The sequence below is a fragment of the Dermochelys coriacea genome, chromosome 14, assembly GCF_009764565.3.
Source record: "Dermochelys coriacea isolate rDerCor1 chromosome 14, rDerCor1.pri.v4, whole genome shotgun sequence".
NCBI classification, from domain to species: Eukaryota; Metazoa; Chordata; order Testudines; family Dermochelyidae; genus Dermochelys; species Dermochelys coriacea.
In genome coordinates this window covers 9,142,068-9,159,951 of record NC_050081.1, presented here as the reverse complement: position 1 = coordinate 9,159,951, position 17,884 = coordinate 9,142,068, and the positions used below count along the sequence as shown (strand labels likewise).

The 17,884-nt window shown below is 38.2% G+C and overlaps 1 protein-coding gene across 2 annotated transcripts in view; it reads right to left on the bottom strand.

Moving 5' to 3' along the window:
- ERN1 (endoplasmic reticulum to nucleus signaling 1) overlaps window positions 1-17,884 on the bottom strand; it is a 60,905-nt gene that overhangs the window by 38,553 nt on the left and 4,468 nt on the right. For both annotated transcript variants that reach the window (XM_038371003.2, XM_043496489.1), the window contains exon 2: window positions 1,101-1,221. In XM_038371003.2, the coding sequence (XP_038226931.1) occupies window positions 1,101-1,221 (121 nt within the window). The remainder of the gene's footprint in view (window positions 1-1,100; window positions 1,222-17,884) is intronic.

The following is a 17,884-nucleotide window of genomic DNA, read 5'->3' as shown; positions in this document are numbered from 1 at the left end:
GACAGACCTGAACCATTAACCATTGTGTTATCTCTAGTGCCATCTCTCTCAGGCACACCGCAGAGACAAGAGAGGACCTTTATACCCTGCCCTTTAGGTCAACAGACTTAGGCTTTATTGTACCAGTGGGAGAAGCATATTCCAGGGTTAAGAGCCTTCCACTACAAATCTTTTGCCTCCAGTTCCCAGTATATCAGCAGAAGAACCCCAGGGAACCTCTATTCTATTCTAATCAGAGGTTTATAAGGCACCCATCATGCCATGGTATTTGGGTGCCTACTCAAGATTCTTATACCATGACTCAGTTGCCATGGTGGCACATAGAGAGAGTGACTCTCTTTCAAATAATCAGAAGCCTATCTGTGTACAGTTTTATAAATCAGACTCAACCATAGAGTTATTGCAGTATTCAGAGAATTAGTGCAATACTTTCCCTGCTATGCTCCCCCACATTTGGATGAGCTGTAGTTCACGAAAGCTTATGCTCAAATAAATTTGTTAGTCTCTAAGGTGCCACAAGTCTTCCTTTTCTTTTTAAAAAATCCTTGCAGATCCACATTAAAAAAAAAAAAGGTCACAATCACCTTACACAGTGCAGAAGAATAAACTTTAAAAAGGGGACATTATGTCCAAAACCAAATAAAGCTGTACAGCTATTGCTAATGTGCAGTCCTGAACTAAGATGTTTGGTACAGTAATCGTATCTATAACCTCTGCCTAAATGTTCTGAAACATTAAAAAACAAAAAATCAGATATAAAAAAAATCCAAATGTGAAAATATACAGATCAACATGATTACTGTACTGCTGCAGTTAGATATCAAGTCATGTCCAGAAGGAGAACAGCAGAGCTAAGGAATATGTCTTTCAGTATCTACATCTTTTTCAAAGATTTTTTTTGGCTTCTGCACCCCTATGTTCATCCTTTACAAAACCATGATAAATTTTGTACAAAGTAGTTCTTGTGAGGCAGTATTTAAAAACTCATAATCAGAGGAACATTACTGTCCTGATAAAATAAGTATATCAGCATTTTATGTAAAGTTATATACAGTTATTGAAGTTACTGCACAGAAAATAGGAGGACATCTCGTACTCACCTTCTTTTAAAGCCCACTTGATTGATCCTGTCCTCTTGCTGACAGCATGCAAACTTCCATCAAGGGTTGAAACAAACAACAGCGTTTCTGGCACAGTCACCGAGCTAGTGCTTCCATAGCTCTGAAAAAGAAGAGCCCATAAATTTACATTATAATTTGTTTTAAAATCTGTTACTTTTAATTATGTCATGCTGCGAAAAGTCAAGATTCTTTGGTTTTGCATGTAAGGATTAGTCTGCTTTCTGCAAGACAAACTGTTTTACCAAATCCCTGCTAGGCAGCTGTGTATAGTAGAGATGAATGAATGTTACTCAGGGGCACCCAGTAAACCTGAAGGACAGAGGAAATGGCACTGCCAGATAGGAAACTGAGGAATGGCTAGCACCAATCAGTAGATAAACTAAAGTATCTAAAATCTGAGCACTCATTTAGACCCTAGCATATCTCTTGGCTATACCTGCTCCCGGAGCTCAGCCGTCCTGCTGTATCAACACTGCAAATAAAACTAAGCTGTGTTAGACACTTGGGGTGAAATCCTGGCCCTGTTAAATTCAATGGAAGTTTTACCATTAACTTTACCCTTAGTGTCTAGCATTCTCTCCTACATAGGGTACTATACTCTGCTATTCCTTTTGATACCTGTGGATAAATCATTATCAACTCTGGTTTGCATAGGCGGGAGAACTGTTTACTACTTGTTGTCATTTTCATAGCACAGACAATCTTTGAGTCTAGCTATTATATACATGTAATTCTATTACAAGGCATCCCAAAACTATGTAAAAAGAGAACAAAAACAGTGAGGTTGGGTCAAAGGTGCTAGCAGACTAAACCAGAAACTTAATTGAATCACGCCTCTCTCTCTACCTGGTACAAAAAGAACCAATATATACCAGCAGCCTCAACACATATATTTTGTGACAAGCCTTTAGTTATCACCCAAATAACTTCCTTGTTTGTAAACTGTATTTGTATTGCTCACCAGTCTGCCATCTGCCTTGTCTGGGAAGTTTCAGAACTATATTTAAATCTCAAGCTACTATTGTTGGTAAGGTGAAACTATGTGCATTGATAACCCAATGACTGAAATTTTAAAAAATAATTCTAGATAAATTCAAAGTTTTAACCATATTAGAATTTGTGAAGGACAAAACATGAAGTTGCCAAGCTCAAAAGCTTTGGCTCACCTGTGGCTCTCTCCTTAGAAAATTATGGATTTTTCAGAACGATCAATTCTGCCGTAATATACCCTAGTTCTTTTCCCATTATATAGCAGTATATTATAAAGCAATACTTAACTAACTCCTAGGTACCACTGATATAGTAATACAGTGAGCATACATGCTGCATTACAGCACTAATGAATATTTATGGAACAGCTTGATTTAAACACAAAAAAACAGTTAAAAGTACAAATCAATAACAGTACTGAAAACAGGGATCGGAGATAAACTGCTGTAGGTGCAGAGGAAGGAAAAATATATTAGTGCTTAAACATAGTTACAAACTCAGTCAAATAATAAAAGCTACAAGGGGCCTAATGTTTAGACAAAAGACATTTTCAGTTAAATAAAATATTTACACACTGCATGATAGACCAAACTTTGTAATACTTGTTCAACAAGGGGCACTTACTCGCAGCCTCTCTCATGCTGGTCTGCAGTGCATAAGGCAAATGATGGCAGTAATCAATATTCAGTTTAAAAGCATCTTTCCAAACAAATAAAATGAACTGCAGCACAGCAGGAGAAGGAGCTACATTTTAAAGACAGGGGCCTCTGAATCATCTTGCAAAAATTATGACAAGTTTTTTTGAAATCAAGAAGTGTCCCTAATTCTTAAGTTCATCATCTTTTGGTCTTTTCCTACTTACAGCAGTTAGCATTTATGTAGCATGTTTCCTCTTCAAATACTGTACAAACAATTATTTGGTCTCATACTGTGTAAATCACCAGTTACTCCAGTGGAATTGCACTGGCGTAATAAACATGGTGTGAATGTCTGAGTAGGTCTGTGATGTGGTTCTAGTTGGGGGGTTGGCTCACATGGCCCCATAAGTCTGAAACCAGTTTTATTCAGCTACATCTGAAGAGAACCAGCACCAGAAGACACACAGAGGTGTCTCTGGATTGACCAGATCTCTTCACTTATAAAATACACAAGTATAAAATCTAATCTTAAACAAATACATTTTAATTTTAAAGTCACATCCTTTAAACTGACTTAGAATAAGCTAAATTGCTCACGAGCGAAGACCTGGTGCAATGGATGTTAGTCTGGAGAGATTCATAATAGAAACTCCTGCACAAATTTGAGCAGAACACATCAGAATGAAAATGGAACACCCTTTTCTGATTAAACTGTAAAACATTAATGAGAACAGCACATGTGCATATCCTGCCTAGAGATTGGGAATACACTGCCCATGGCTTGCCTGCTATTGATTCTGTGCAGACCAGCTTGACCCAGGGCGGAGTTCAAGAAGAAAACATGTATATATAAGTGCTTGTCATGTTGCATAGTTTTGACACACCCTTTTTCTGACGAGATTAGGATATCCTAAACCCACCATGAAAATACCCGGGTAGGGGTGGAGGGGAATGGCGCAATAAGGACTGAACCACATACTGTGCTTCTATGAATTTTTGGCACTAGCATCATCATCTTAACAGGCTTTGCAATACAGAAAAACTGTCTGCTTGATTGGGTGGAATCTTTAGATCAAGATGGACCCTGAGTCTGTTGGAGCTATCACTGTTTTGTTGATTGAACTCTGTAGCAGAGGTTCCATGTGGATGGGATCATTGCAAGATCAAGGCCCAGAGCTTTTAACCAGTAACACCAAATATTAAAGATAACAGAAAATATTTTTAAATACAGTGCTGTTCATCACCAGATTTCAAAGCATTTACAAAAATGGATGTACATCATATCCTCATTTTATAAAAAAGGAGACTTAGGCACAGTGGCTTGCCCCATTACACACACACACACACACACACACACACACACACACACAATCAGTGGCTGAGCGGGCGGGGAATAAAACACAGTACTTCTGGCTTCCAGTCCATAGCCCTATCCACTCCACCATGCTGCTTCTCATAACTATACAAAACAGCTTTTCAGATAAATGCAGTGCAAGTCTTTTTAAGCCATCAATTTTTAATTTTAATTTTAAAAAGTAGATTTGAAAGGTTAGTTTTTTTTCTTTAATGTGGTTCTCTGTCAATCTTTTTTGTCCAATTTATTATTTTCAATATTTTATCTAATGCATAGTTATTAAAAATGCTCCTTTGACTTCACTGAAGTAAGGCATGGCATATATTTTCAAAAGTGACTAGTGATTTTGGATGACACGTTAGAGGCCAGATTTTTCAGAGGGCAAAATAACTAGCAATTTTGGTGGTTCAACATTTGGGTGCCCAACTTGAGATGCTTAAAAGGACCTCATTTTCAGAAAGTGGTCAGCAGCTGCCCTCTGAAAAATCTGGCCTCTAACATGTCACAGCCGGACACCCAAAATCACTAGTCACTTTTGAAAACGTAGGCCTTACCCTATTTCAGTGAAGTCAAAGGAGCATTTTTAAAAACTATACATTAAATAAAATATTGAAAATAATAAATTGGACACAAAAAAAGGATTGAAAGAGAATCACATTAAAGAAAAAAAAATTACTTCCCCACATTATTCTTATCTTCATCAGCAATAGTACCATAAGACAAAGTGTGAAAAATCTAATTGCTTTTCATTATCATACTATTTAACATTTTTCAAGCTAAGAAATGCAAAAGTAAAAAGACCAATCAATTTCATTTTTGTTTATTGTAAGTTTCACTTTTAGGTTTCAATAATATAGTCCAGTGCTATCAATCTAATAAAACAAAGTGCTTACACTGGAATTTATTTGCTTTTTAAAATTTAAATTTCATGTAAATATGTGTATGTGTATTAGGTTTGTTGGATGTTAGTTTCACAAAACAATTTTTGTATATATTTTATGGACAAGATTATGCAGCAGCAAGATAGCCATCTAAGGTGCTTCTACAGAAAGATCAAAGACCTCACCATATATCTCCTGTCCCACAGCAGGATTCCACTTTTTAAAATAACCTGCCCTTCTATTGTTCATTGTTGCTTAATATGCAGTACAGATAATCATGTTGGGTTTTTTATTAATGTTCAACAAGGAATTAATTTTTTTTTGGCAGGTTTTTATGATGTGTGGTCAGGGTATGTGCCAGATTTTTCAGGGCTTGCAATGGGTTATTGGTTCCCAATTATTTTGTTTGGTAAACTGAGGCAAAAAAACCCTAAGTAATTTGCTCAATATCACACTGCAAGTCAGTGGCAGAACTAGGAATAGAATGCAGGAGTCAAGCACTAGATACCACTCCATCCTTGTTTACACAGGTGCTTTCCCACACCAGGTCAAAAAAATAGGAGAGAGAACAACTGCGTTACAGGAACAGTTGAAACCCTCCATAACTCTGAACATTTTTCCTATCAAGTTATGTGAAACCTAGAGTATGTATTGTTCTCTCTCTTATGGTGTTATTTTTTCAGGCTTCAGACTTTTCCTGCAGCTTTAGCACTATAGTGCAATTTAATTCCAAACTACTTTCTTTCTATGGATCATCATCATCATTCATAAATTCAGGACATTCTGGTCTGGCATAACCAGACCTAACTTTCTGGTTTGCCTAAAAATTCAGCAAACAAACAGCAATAACAGAACAGAAACGCTTATGTTTGTTTCTCATTCCGATGAAGTCAAATTCTTCCTCCCCAATAGGAAAATCAACAAAAGATGTGAGTTAATCTGTGATATTTGTTTTGGAGGGGATTTGCTTGAGATTTAACTGACAATATTCATCAGCAAAAATTAAAAAAAAAAAACAGCCGTATGTCTCCCAAGAGATGTTCATGCAATCAGGCAAGCTACATTATTATTTTTAACCATTTTTATACTATATAATTAACAAAGAGTTAATATTTAAAGCAATTGGTTCTTATTCTCATGAATAAAATTACTCTGAAAACAAACTAGTGAATTTTAATCAACCCTATACATTTAAGGGAGGTTAATTTTCTGAATATCATCATTTGCACAATAATACTTTGTAATAGTACCTTTTATCTGGAAATCCTCACAGATGTCACAAAAGATAATTAAGCCTATCACTGCTGTGAGGTATGTAACCGTTTTTAAATATCCATTTTACAAATGGGTAAACAACCACAGAGAGGTGAAGTGATTTTCTCTTGGTCACATAAATCAGTGGCAAGCCCAGAAGCAGAAGTCAGGAGATCTGACTCCCAATCCCTTGCTCTAATCACCAGATATCACTTTCTTTCCAATATTGGTACAGCTGATACAGTAGCATTTTCTCTTCCGGGCCAGAAATTTAGGAATTGAATTCCATACCAAAGACTTTTGCTCAAATGCAATAATTGTAATGCAGTTCTAGGGAGAAGGTGATGTACTGTTTATTAAAGGTTCCCATCCTTCACGTGGTATATTAAATCAACGGACTTCCTGTCTGACATGGACAGCCTAAAGTATAAAGTTAAAGATCTCACATTACGTTAAGGAAAAATTAAAAAATAAGAGAGACTCTGGGATATATTACCCAAGTATCCTGAGCAACTTTCCTTATCTTGAAAATACAGATTCTGAAGTCCAGGACTCTGTGTTCATGTAACTAGCTGCAGAATGTATAAATGTCTGAATAGCTACCACAGCACTAAGAGCTACTAGTATCTAACAGCTTTGTAAATCACTCTGATGTACTTTAAATAAAACAGATACTATATAATATCTTACTCTATTTCACTAGGTATTTTACCTCCAATGATTAATGAACAGCAGTACCTAGTTCTCAGTTAGCAGTCTCTGGTGTGCAAACTGAAAGAAAGCATAGAGGTTTCTTATTCCTGTATGTCAGATATTCATTCTTCCTACATCTAAAAACGTTAAACAGCTAATTTACATTTAAGCTAGTGTATACTTAAAGCACTAAACAGCATCAAAACACAACAGAGGTCTTTTTAAAAAAAACAGATGAGCAATTTATTTAATTTGTTCAAACATTCTTTAAAACTGTAACAAATTAAATAGAAATTCAAACATTTTTGTTGTACAGAGTGATCCATTATTTGTCAAAAGAACAGGAGTACTTGTGGCACGTTAGAGTAACAAATTTATTAGAGCATAAGCTTGTGTCAGCATCCGCAGGGCACTGCACTGTTTAAAAAAAAAAGAAAACAAAGTACCACAGCTGAACCTATGAAATTAAATAAATGTTCCAGTTCTGAATTATCTATGAACCACATAAACAAACTGTGCCCATCAAGTTAATTCACTTAATTACGTATCATCCTCATATGCCAGATGTTGCCCAACTGTATGTAGCAGGTTAACTAATAAAAGATAAGCTCATACTGGACACCTGTGGTGGTTCGTTTAAGGAGACAACCACTGAACTATAAATTTTAAACAATCTGTGTGTATGTCCACTTTATCCACTTGCTAACTCAGACTCTTGCCTACTCCAATTATCAGAACAGGGCAATTATCTCCCATATCTTACACACGACACTCCCATTAACACACTTCAGAAGGATTTAGCTTTTTTTTTTTTTACAACTGCATCACATCGTTGACTCATTCAGTTTGTGATCCATTAGAACCCCAAACCCTTTTCAGCAGTACTACCATCTAGCCAGTTATTCCCCTCTTATGTGGCTGTGCATTTTATTTTTCCTTCCCAACAAATGGCTTCCTTCAAAAAGGAAGAAATAACATTCTATCTTTACATAGAACCTTTTATCCCCAAAAGATCCCAAAGCACTTCACAAACAAAATGATATTCAAACAGATATTACTTTATCCCACTACTAAAATGCAGTTCTCTGGGGTGAAACACAGCAGTTGTTTAACAGCCTACAGCTGTTAAAGACAGGAAGTGAAGATTATTGTAGCCACCTAAAACTGCAGGTAAGATTGAGGTAGGCAGAATGTAACAAATAGAGTTGGAATTTGGCCACGAATAAAATGGCTCAAGCAACAAATCTCTCTTCAGACTCTAAACAGATTACCTCTACTCTTCTAAACTACTCACTCTCTGAACAAGCATTTATCATCTCACAGATTCAGCTAGTTCCCCAACCAGCATTTTCACTTCCTGTCTTCTTTTGAGAAGTGAATCTAGTATGTATCATCACTGTAAAAAATAAACATATGCAGAAAATTCCTGTAGGGGCCATTACTAATAACTAGGAGAAACACAGTCAGGCTGCAGAACTGATCATGGATCAACACCTTCAATAAAGGAGAGAATATGGAAAGAGGAGAGGGTGAAGGACCTCAACTATCAAAGTCTTTCTCTCCAGCGATAAGGGGAAGAAGAGTCTGACCATCATTAGGGCACAATACAAAATTTGTTTTAGCACAAGCCTCCCCACAGTAATGAAGGCAGAATGGCAGCCCAGCTCCATGCATGCCGGCCTGAATGCTATCTTGTACAGACTGAGACACACCAGAATCACTTTAGCTGCTCCCTGGCTACCATCCAGGCTTTATTTCAGCTTGGAAAAGAGACTAAGGGGGGGAATATGACTGAGGTCTATAAAATCATGACTGGTGTGGATAAAGTAAATAAGGAAGAGTTATTTACTCCTTCTCATACCACAAGAACTAGGGGTCACCAAATTAATAGGCAGCAGGTTTAAAACAAATAAAAGGAAGTATTTTTTTTTTTTTTACACAATGCACAGTCAACCTGTGCATTCAACTTGCCAGAGGATGTTGTGAAGGCCAGAACTATAACAGCATTCAAAAAGAACTAGATAAATTAGTGGAGAATAGGTCCATTAATGACTATTAGCTAAGATGGGCAGGGATGATGTCCCTAGCCTCTGTTTCCCAGAAGCTGGGAATAGGAAACAAGGAATGGATAACTTGATGATTACCTGTTCTGTTCATTCCCGCTGGGGCACCTGGCATTGGCCACTGTTGGAAAACAGTATACTGGGCTAGATGGACCTTTGGTCTGACCCAGTATGGCCGTTCTTATGAGTTCTTCCATTGACTTGGCCACCATCTCTCAAGGGGGTGGATTAACTACAGTGATGGAAAAACCTTTCATTGTTGCAGCAAGCATCTATGCTATGGCTCTGCAGCTGTAATGCAGACAAGCCCTGACATCACCCACTGGATTTTGAGTGTGTAGGGAGAGTTACTCACTATACAAATTCACAAAAGCAGTGTTTGAACAATTACACCTATATTTTGGTTACAAAAGACGCACAGCATGTTCTCTCGGCAGGGGATATTGAGCTGCTTCTGCCCCTTACATTGGCTTGCACCATCATTCGCCGCAGAAAGCTTCTAACTTTTGAACAGCTAGTGCCATTAGCAGCTTGGGGCTTTCAGGTCTGAGTCAGTTCCTTACAGCTTTATTGTGGCTTCTTACAGATAAAGGCAACACCCAACAGGAAGAGAAAAACAAATAAGATCAAAACCTAATAAAGCCATTTTACCATAGTGTGCAAGAATCTAAATGATTAGACTCAGAAACAATACCTGGAGATGCAGAACAACTCCTGAGGAGTCTCCACATACAAGAGAGGAACTCAAACATATTGAAATGTTCCTCTACTACTAAGACTGCAGTACTGTGGATAGGAGGAAGAGGACCAACCCAGAAAATGCTTCACATCATTAGAGTTTTGAAATCTTATAATGAAAACTACTATGCAAGTGCAAACTATTAGAGAAATTGGTTATCTTCACCACATCACAGCACGGATGGGAAGTTGGAAGGCATCACTGTAGCTCCAGATAAATCACAGGACTTTTCTTGATGCCTAGATGTCATGATGGATGAACAATATATTCATCTATAAGATTCTGAACAAAGGAGAAATCAGGCATTGTACTAGGAGGCCTGGCACACCTGCAGTTTTACACCTACTTCCCTTGTTGCAGCGTTCAGAGTACAAAAGTTATGCCTGAACAACCCATGAGTTCTAAACTGTTTAAACAAGGTGCAGTCCCACAAACACAACTATACAAGGGGAAGGGCTGTAGCAGCCACTATATATCAGGTGCCGTGGCTAGCCTATAGAAGGCACCACAAAGCCAGACCATTTGCAAATTTTGCAAAGCCTTTGCCTATAGGGATTGCTTCAAAAAAACATGGCATCTCCATGGATTTCTGTTGTATCTACTCTTTACACAACATTAAGAATATGAGGGACACCCCCCGCCCCAGAGACTACCCCCCAGAGTTAGGTTCTGGTAGCTTCCACAATAGAAGACAGGGAAACCCACAAGAGGGCTTCCAAAATATTTAAATGGATACCACCCAATTCCTGTACACTAACATTTCCATAACTTCTGACTTTGTGTGGCTCAAAAGCTTGCATCTCTTATCACCAGAAGTGGGTCCAGTAAAATATACTACCTCACCCACCTTGTCTCTCTAACTTTCCCACAACTAATACAAAAAATTTCCCAGAAATCACCATGACAAATTATAATTGCAACCATAACGATGTTTGGAAGGTATGTATTGTTTTAAAAAACAGTATTTAAGAAGCAGGGAACTGAAGTGTTACTTTGTCATGGCCATATGAATTGTGAACTAAACAAGACACCTAAACTGCTTGTTGATATATCAAAAACCAATATTTTCTTTTAACTCTCAGCTATTTTACACGATCAGTAGTACCTGGAAAGGAATGGAAAGTAGTTAATCTGCAAAGAGTTCTTTCTGCACACTGTGCAAATGGGAAGCATGAAAGTATTTTCTTACTTTTAGCCTTCAGATCATTACTGGAGTTTAAAGATAAAAGGAGAGAGGGGAGACTATAACTGAAGGAGGTATTCACACAACTTTCTACCACAAACCAGACTAATGTCTTGTCACCTGCACAGCGTATGACCTAGAAAGTTCTTAAGTATTAATCAGATCATGAAATTCTAGCAGCAATCTGCACTCTCATCTTAATCCGTTGGGTGTAGTATAACTGGAAGGGGGAGGGAACAATCTCACGCCCGCACAGCCAGTTCCCTTTTTAGTCAGGTAGAAACCTGACATCGCTTCCTGGTTCAGGGGCAGAGATAACCAGGGAATATGTGCCTTCTATACCCCCTCTCTCATTCAAGGTTCAGTGAATAAGATGGGCGCTTTAGTCTGCATGGCTGTCAATCTAACCCTGTTCACAAGCACTAAATAAAATAACTAAAATAATAATAGCATTGAAGCAGGTTTTCACTCAGAACATGCTTATATTTTAAGTATGTATGATCTACTAACTTTTACATATTTTCAGATTAAGTGAAGAAATTGTGCGTGAGACTGTGTTGAGAAGAAACCATTGGCTGCACAGCCTCTTCTGATACTAGTGTGGGATGTTTTTACACTGGCAGTCAAGCCACACAAAATAATCTACTTCCAATGCAGTTGGATACAACTAGCTAATCTCCTCCCCTACAAGCCAAACAGGTAAGAGTCCGAGAAGCAAATGTGCCAGGTTCTTTAATGGACCTTAGTCTTCTGCGACTTGGCATTTAGCACAGACATTGCACAACTAGGATGGCAGTTACTTCTGGAATTCAGAACTCAAACTGGGACTAATATTTTGAAAAAGATAATATTAACGTTGCAAAGTGGACACAGAAAGCTCCTGTACCGAAGAACTTATTGTCAGGACTCCAAAGGCCAATTTCTGCTCACTTACACCCAGGAGGTTGAAACCAACTAAGTTACGTAAGTGTAAGTGACAGCAAAGTTTGGTCCCATGTATATATCTCTTCCCTTCAACCAAGTGATCCTGTAACGATGCCCCTGTTAAACTTTGTTCTCCCTTGCTCCAATTGCCTTGTTCCATCACCTCTTGCTCCCTGCTTTTTTCTTCAGCCTTCCTTCATTCTCCATGCATAATCTCCAGCTGCTTAAGGAGTCTCTGTTTATATTAAACCATTGAAAGGGTATTTATGTGGTGCTGCTTCTTATGCACTGCAGCAGCCACCTTAGATATTAAGGGTGCAATCATGAAGCCTTGAGCTGAACCCAGAAGATGAGTCAACAAATTTTAGGCTTGATGCACTTGTCAGTGTTCCTTTATTTCCAATGCCCTATTTGTTTTACCTATTAACAGGTTAAAAATCCATAAGCATATGCAACTCTTAATAATTCAAAATCTCCTATTAATTTTAATTATTCAAGGCACAGTATTTTTCAGCTAAGACTTTTAAACTGACAGACCCATTGCAAATTACTGAAGTTGGTGAGTTAGCAAGTAAAAAAAGAAGCCAGGAATGCTGCATCACAAGATCTACTTTATTCACAAACAACTCACCTGGAGAAACTGATAGGTGCTTAGTATAAAACAACAGAAATAAGTTGATTTAATAATTTAAATTCCTTCATGGCATATTTGTAAATATCAATTGATAACTGAAAAATTAACATGTGTAAATGTCTAAATCCAATTTTTCATTATTCACATTGTTTACTTGGATTCTGCACTTCACACTGGACAATGAAAATAGACAAGTCAGTTTCATTTGTGTTTATTAGTGTACTTCAGCACTACCCAAAGGCTGCAGTGTCTGGGTTGCAAAACACTGGACAGACATGTTTATTTGTTTTTCAGAAAAAACCTGCTCAACTGGAATTTTTTTAAATGCCCAATGAAAGTTATTTTTATTAACAAGAGATCTTATAAAAACTTGTATTTACAAAGACTAAACTTGAGACAAGTTTAACCTGATGGTACCCGGAGAAACAAACTGCTCCATCATAAAAAATACTAAAGCTCCAATCCTGAGATGAGCTGCAGGTATAGGGGTACACTTCTTCAGAACTCATTTCAGCACTGGGGCCTAAATAGTTATAATTCAATACAAATTCTTGAAACAGATTCTCATTTCACATTACAATCATAGTCCAAGGAGATGTAATACAACACATTGTCAGAGAGATACGGCAGGATGGAGAATTAACAAGGCAAGACGACAGACCAAGCTATACCTCTTTAGTGGTAGCAGAAAAGATAATTATACAGAACACGTGAAAAGCTTGGTTTAGGTCCTCCCTCAAAAAACCACCCTCTGTGGAATCGATTATGAATTTTGATCAGCAGGATAGCTCCTTGCTAACCATGAATTTCCATCCCAGTGGTAAATTACTGGGAAGATTCAGAATATTAAAGAAACTATATTGCTCCTTTTGGGATTCTAAACAAGAAATTGTTTTTTTAAATAAAAACTAAAAAGATGGTGAGTAATGATGGTGTTATCTGATATTTTAACTAGAAACCCAAATTTCTAGGTATTCTCCATGCCTTCACCAAGATAAGCTTCAACAAATATTCTGGAGTACTGAATGTTAATCAGGATATAATGGAAGAGGGTTGGGTCTTTTAAGTGCTTGTTGCCACTAGCATAACAAACCTCCTCTTACTTAGACTCACTACCTCCTTGAGGGAAATAAATAAATAAATTACAAACCAATAAAGAAATGAGTCTAAACCAATCTGAATTAAAACAAAGCCAAAATAAAGTTGTGTTACAAATTCTGATATGTTTATGTATTTGTGCACAGCCGAGTACCAAACAGGATATTATCTATCAATCATTTAGGAAACCTCTGTATGGGATATCAGATAAGTGCCCTATTTCTAGTACTTCACTTTTAAGACTAGAGAAAATTTGTCTAGAAAAAACTGGTTTAATGAAGATCAAATTCCTATGAGAATAGTTTCTTCCACTAATTTCGCTTTGTTTAAAGACAGTGGCCTATATTTCAGAAATGCTAAGAACCCATATCCTACTGAAGTCAACGGAAGCCGCAGTTTTGAAGAAAATCAGGCCACTAATTCCTTAAAGTTTTAGTTCTGTAACTCAAAAGTATGCCATATTATTGGAGTGCTTATCACTAGAGACTCCTCAACTGGGAGTAAACAACACCGAAAAATATTCCATCTATCCACAATATGTCCCAAACCTTTTGCTTTATTAAAAGAGCTTAGATACCAGGGATGCTATGAATTAGCTGTAAGCTAGAACAGTCTGAATATTGCTACCTATTACTTCAGTAAAACAGCTTACAGCTTGTTAGTAAGCAAATCACAATGCCATGTCTTACCAGTAAATGATTTCCACTTTTTTTCTTTTTAAATAAGAAAGTGTTTGGAAGAGATTATAAATGTGTTAGTAAATTCAACTTGCAATGTTTGGTGGGATAAAAACATTGACATTTTGCTAGGTTTAAATAAATCTTCACAACTTCGCTGCTACAGCCTGGTTTAAAGCACTAACAAAACTATTGAAAGTATGAACTATTAACAAAAGACCAAATCCTGCATTCCTTGGGCACCCAATACTCACTATTTCAATGGAATGTAGAATAAGACTGTATATTTATATTTGGAGATATTCTAGCAAAAGTAGAGTCTAAGCCTATTTCCACTGACTTCTATGGGAGCAGAATCAAGCATTTTTGCTACAGCAAAGAAATATAACTTGTGCTCCAGGAGACAAGGTGTGGACAAAGTAATATATTTTTAAACGAGCATCTGCACAATACTGGAAGCACTTAGCATAATTGTCACATGTGGTCTATGATTCAGGGCACTGATTTTGTCAGCTAGTGCCTAATTACATTGCCGGCTACAGGCTGAGAGTCACTGTGCATAATAAAACCAAGCCACTGAAATCAATTTAGTGAAACAGAATGTACTGATTTTGCAGCATTAGTAATTAAGCTGATGCTTAAAGGAATGCCGACCAAAAAAATAAATAAAGCTACTAAATTTACACTTTCTTTAGAAAATTAAATAAAATATAGTGGTCTTTATGACCTTAAAAAAATTGTAGCAACTATCTGTCGGTTATTTCTAGAGTCCCTGTCACTGCAGTGTCTAGTCACTGGCGAGTCTTCATGATTGTGTGCATGCACACGACAAAAACATGTCCATACACATCATCCCAGGAGCAGGCAGGGTATTGAACTATATGTAAATTCCACTCAGAGAGGATTCTATCCTCTTTCTAGGCCAAATTCTGAGAGGTGCTGAGCATCATCAACTCCTAGGAAAGCCAATGGACTGAGGCCCCTCTGGGGAAACAGAACTTGTTTAAATATTCACAACACCACTACAGCCAGGGACGGTAAGGACAGAATTATACATATGCGAATCTGTACACTAAGCCACAGTTGTCAGGTCTAATCTTAGGTATATGCATCTTGTTAGTATTCCTCTAAAGGAATATAAACACAGTAATTATTACAATGAGCTACCAAATGTATCAGCAATTCAAACCATACATACTGGTGTTATTCAATATAAACCTTAAAAAAATATGTCTCTTTTCATTAAGTCTTAATACTGTCTCACCTTAGTTTTCATGCACGTTTGGCAACTTAACTAATACTGCCTGATAACAGAAAAAAATGCTCAGAAGAAAACATCTGATCAAGGCTGGGGTTTTCCAGTTTCTAGAACATGCTGCATGTGTTGCACCTTATGTATGTTATCAGAGAGCATTAAAACTCAGCCCACAGTAGAGGACATACCAGTGCTCTAAACACTCATTTTATCCTTAACAAGAGGTTGCTGGTTTTGAGGTGTATAAGCTTCAAAGGGAAACAGGCAGAATTCAGGGTGTTCTGCTATCGCACTGATCACAAGGAAAGGGTTAAACTAACTAGCTTTCTTAAATATATTTGTCTTCTCAGTTTACCATAACACACTTTCTTTCAAATTCCACAGTGCTATATTTCAGTGCTCTATAATATTTATTGTGGCACCACTGACTATTTATAGGCCACTCTATTATACTCTCCCCTGTTGTATCAAAGATGTTGCTCCCTCATAATGTCCTTCCATGTATTGCGTGGGCAATTCCAAGAACTGCTCACTGAGTCACCTAAATAATGAGGAAGGCCATGTTAAAATACAAGAAAAAAATAAATATAAACTACAGACAAACAACAGCAATGGTATCACACAAAATGACAAAGGCTGGGAAACTAGGGCAGACTAACTTCTACAACTGAATGTCCCCATTACTTTTCCTTAATATGTTCATCTATGTCTGTCCAGTTATTTGGGTGATCTGCGTTTTCTAGACTGTTCCGTTTTCTTCACCTGGCAAGGTGAAGAGACTGGGACAAGGAGCAAGGGGTGGGGAAGAGACAGGATTGGTAGGAGGGGATAAGGCAGAAGGGGTCATGCTTGAGGGGAGTGGGCAGAAAAGTCTGCCTACTAGAGCATGTTTCCGTACAGGGATGGGACTGGTTGAGCATCAAGTCTGGGAGTGGGAGATGGAGAGGGAAAGGGAGGGGACAGGGAGCCAATAGGGGCAGGAATGAAACTAGCAGGGCAAGAAGACCAGGACTGAGAACCAGTGGAGTGGTGAAAGTAGGGAGTGGGAACAGATCAAACAGGGAGCCATGGTGCAGGGGAAGAACTTGGATGGGCTGGTCAAAGAGACTGGGACAAGGATCTGGAGGGGTGTGGGAAGAATATCCAGATTGGCCAAGGAGCACAGGGAAGGAGATTGAAACTGGGAGTCCCATAAGAATGGGGAATGTGGGGTGTGACTGGAGGCAAGGATAGGAGAAAGACAAATTGGATAAGGAGTTGGGATGTGGGGACTGTTTGGGAAAGGAGACAGAGGACAAGGAGCTGAGGGCCTAGTGAACTTGGAATGGCTGGTTAAGAAGACTGGCCTGGGTGTGGGGAGGAGGCATACCAGAGGGGTGAGACTAGGATGTGCAAAAAGATTGAAATTAGAAGCCTGAGGAGTAGAGACTAGGACGGGCAAGGTAAAGAGACTGGGACAAGGAGCAAGGGGTGGGGAAGAGACAGGATTAGTAGGAGAGGATAGGGGTCATGTTTGAAGGGAGTGGGCAGAAAAGTCTGTGCCTACTAGAGCATGTTCCCCTACAGAGGCTGGAGTAGAACCCAAGTTCCCAGAGTCTCATTATTCCTCTGCTGTCAGCAAATATCTTTGAAACCCACTGACAAAGTGTCTCATCCCCCTCTACTGCAGGTCCATGTCATAGAATGGTAAGACTGGAAGGGACCTCGAGAGGTCATCTAGTCCAGTCTCCAGCACTCATGGCAGGACTAAGTATTATCTAGACCATCCCTGACAGTTGTTTATCTAATCTACTCTTAAAAATCTCCAATGATGGAGATTCCACAACCTCCCTAGGAAATTTATTCCAGTGCTTAACCACCCTGACAGTTGGGAAGTTTCTCCTAATAACCAGCCTAAATTACCCTTGCTGCAACTTAAGCCCATTGCTACTTGTTCTATCCTCAGAGTTTTGTCCCCTCTCAGTCGTCTCTTCTCCAGATTAAACAAACCCCATTTTTTCCAACCTTCCTTCATGTTTGCTAGACCTTTAATCATTTTAATTGCTCTTCTCTGGACTTTCTCCAATTTGTCCACATCTTTCCTGAAATGTCGTGCCCATAACTGGACACAGTACTCCAGTTGAGGCTTAATCAACACGGAACAGAGTGGAAGAATTACTTTTTGTGTCTTGCCCACAACACTCCTGCTAATACATCCCAGAATGATGTTTGGTTTTTTTGCAACACTGTTACATTGTTGACTCATATCTAGCTTGTGATCCACTATGACCCCCAGATCCCTTTCTGCAGTACTCCTTCCTAGGCAATCATTTCCCATTTTGTATGTGTGCAACTGATTGTTCCTTCCTAACTGGAGTACTTTGCATTTGTCCTTATTGAA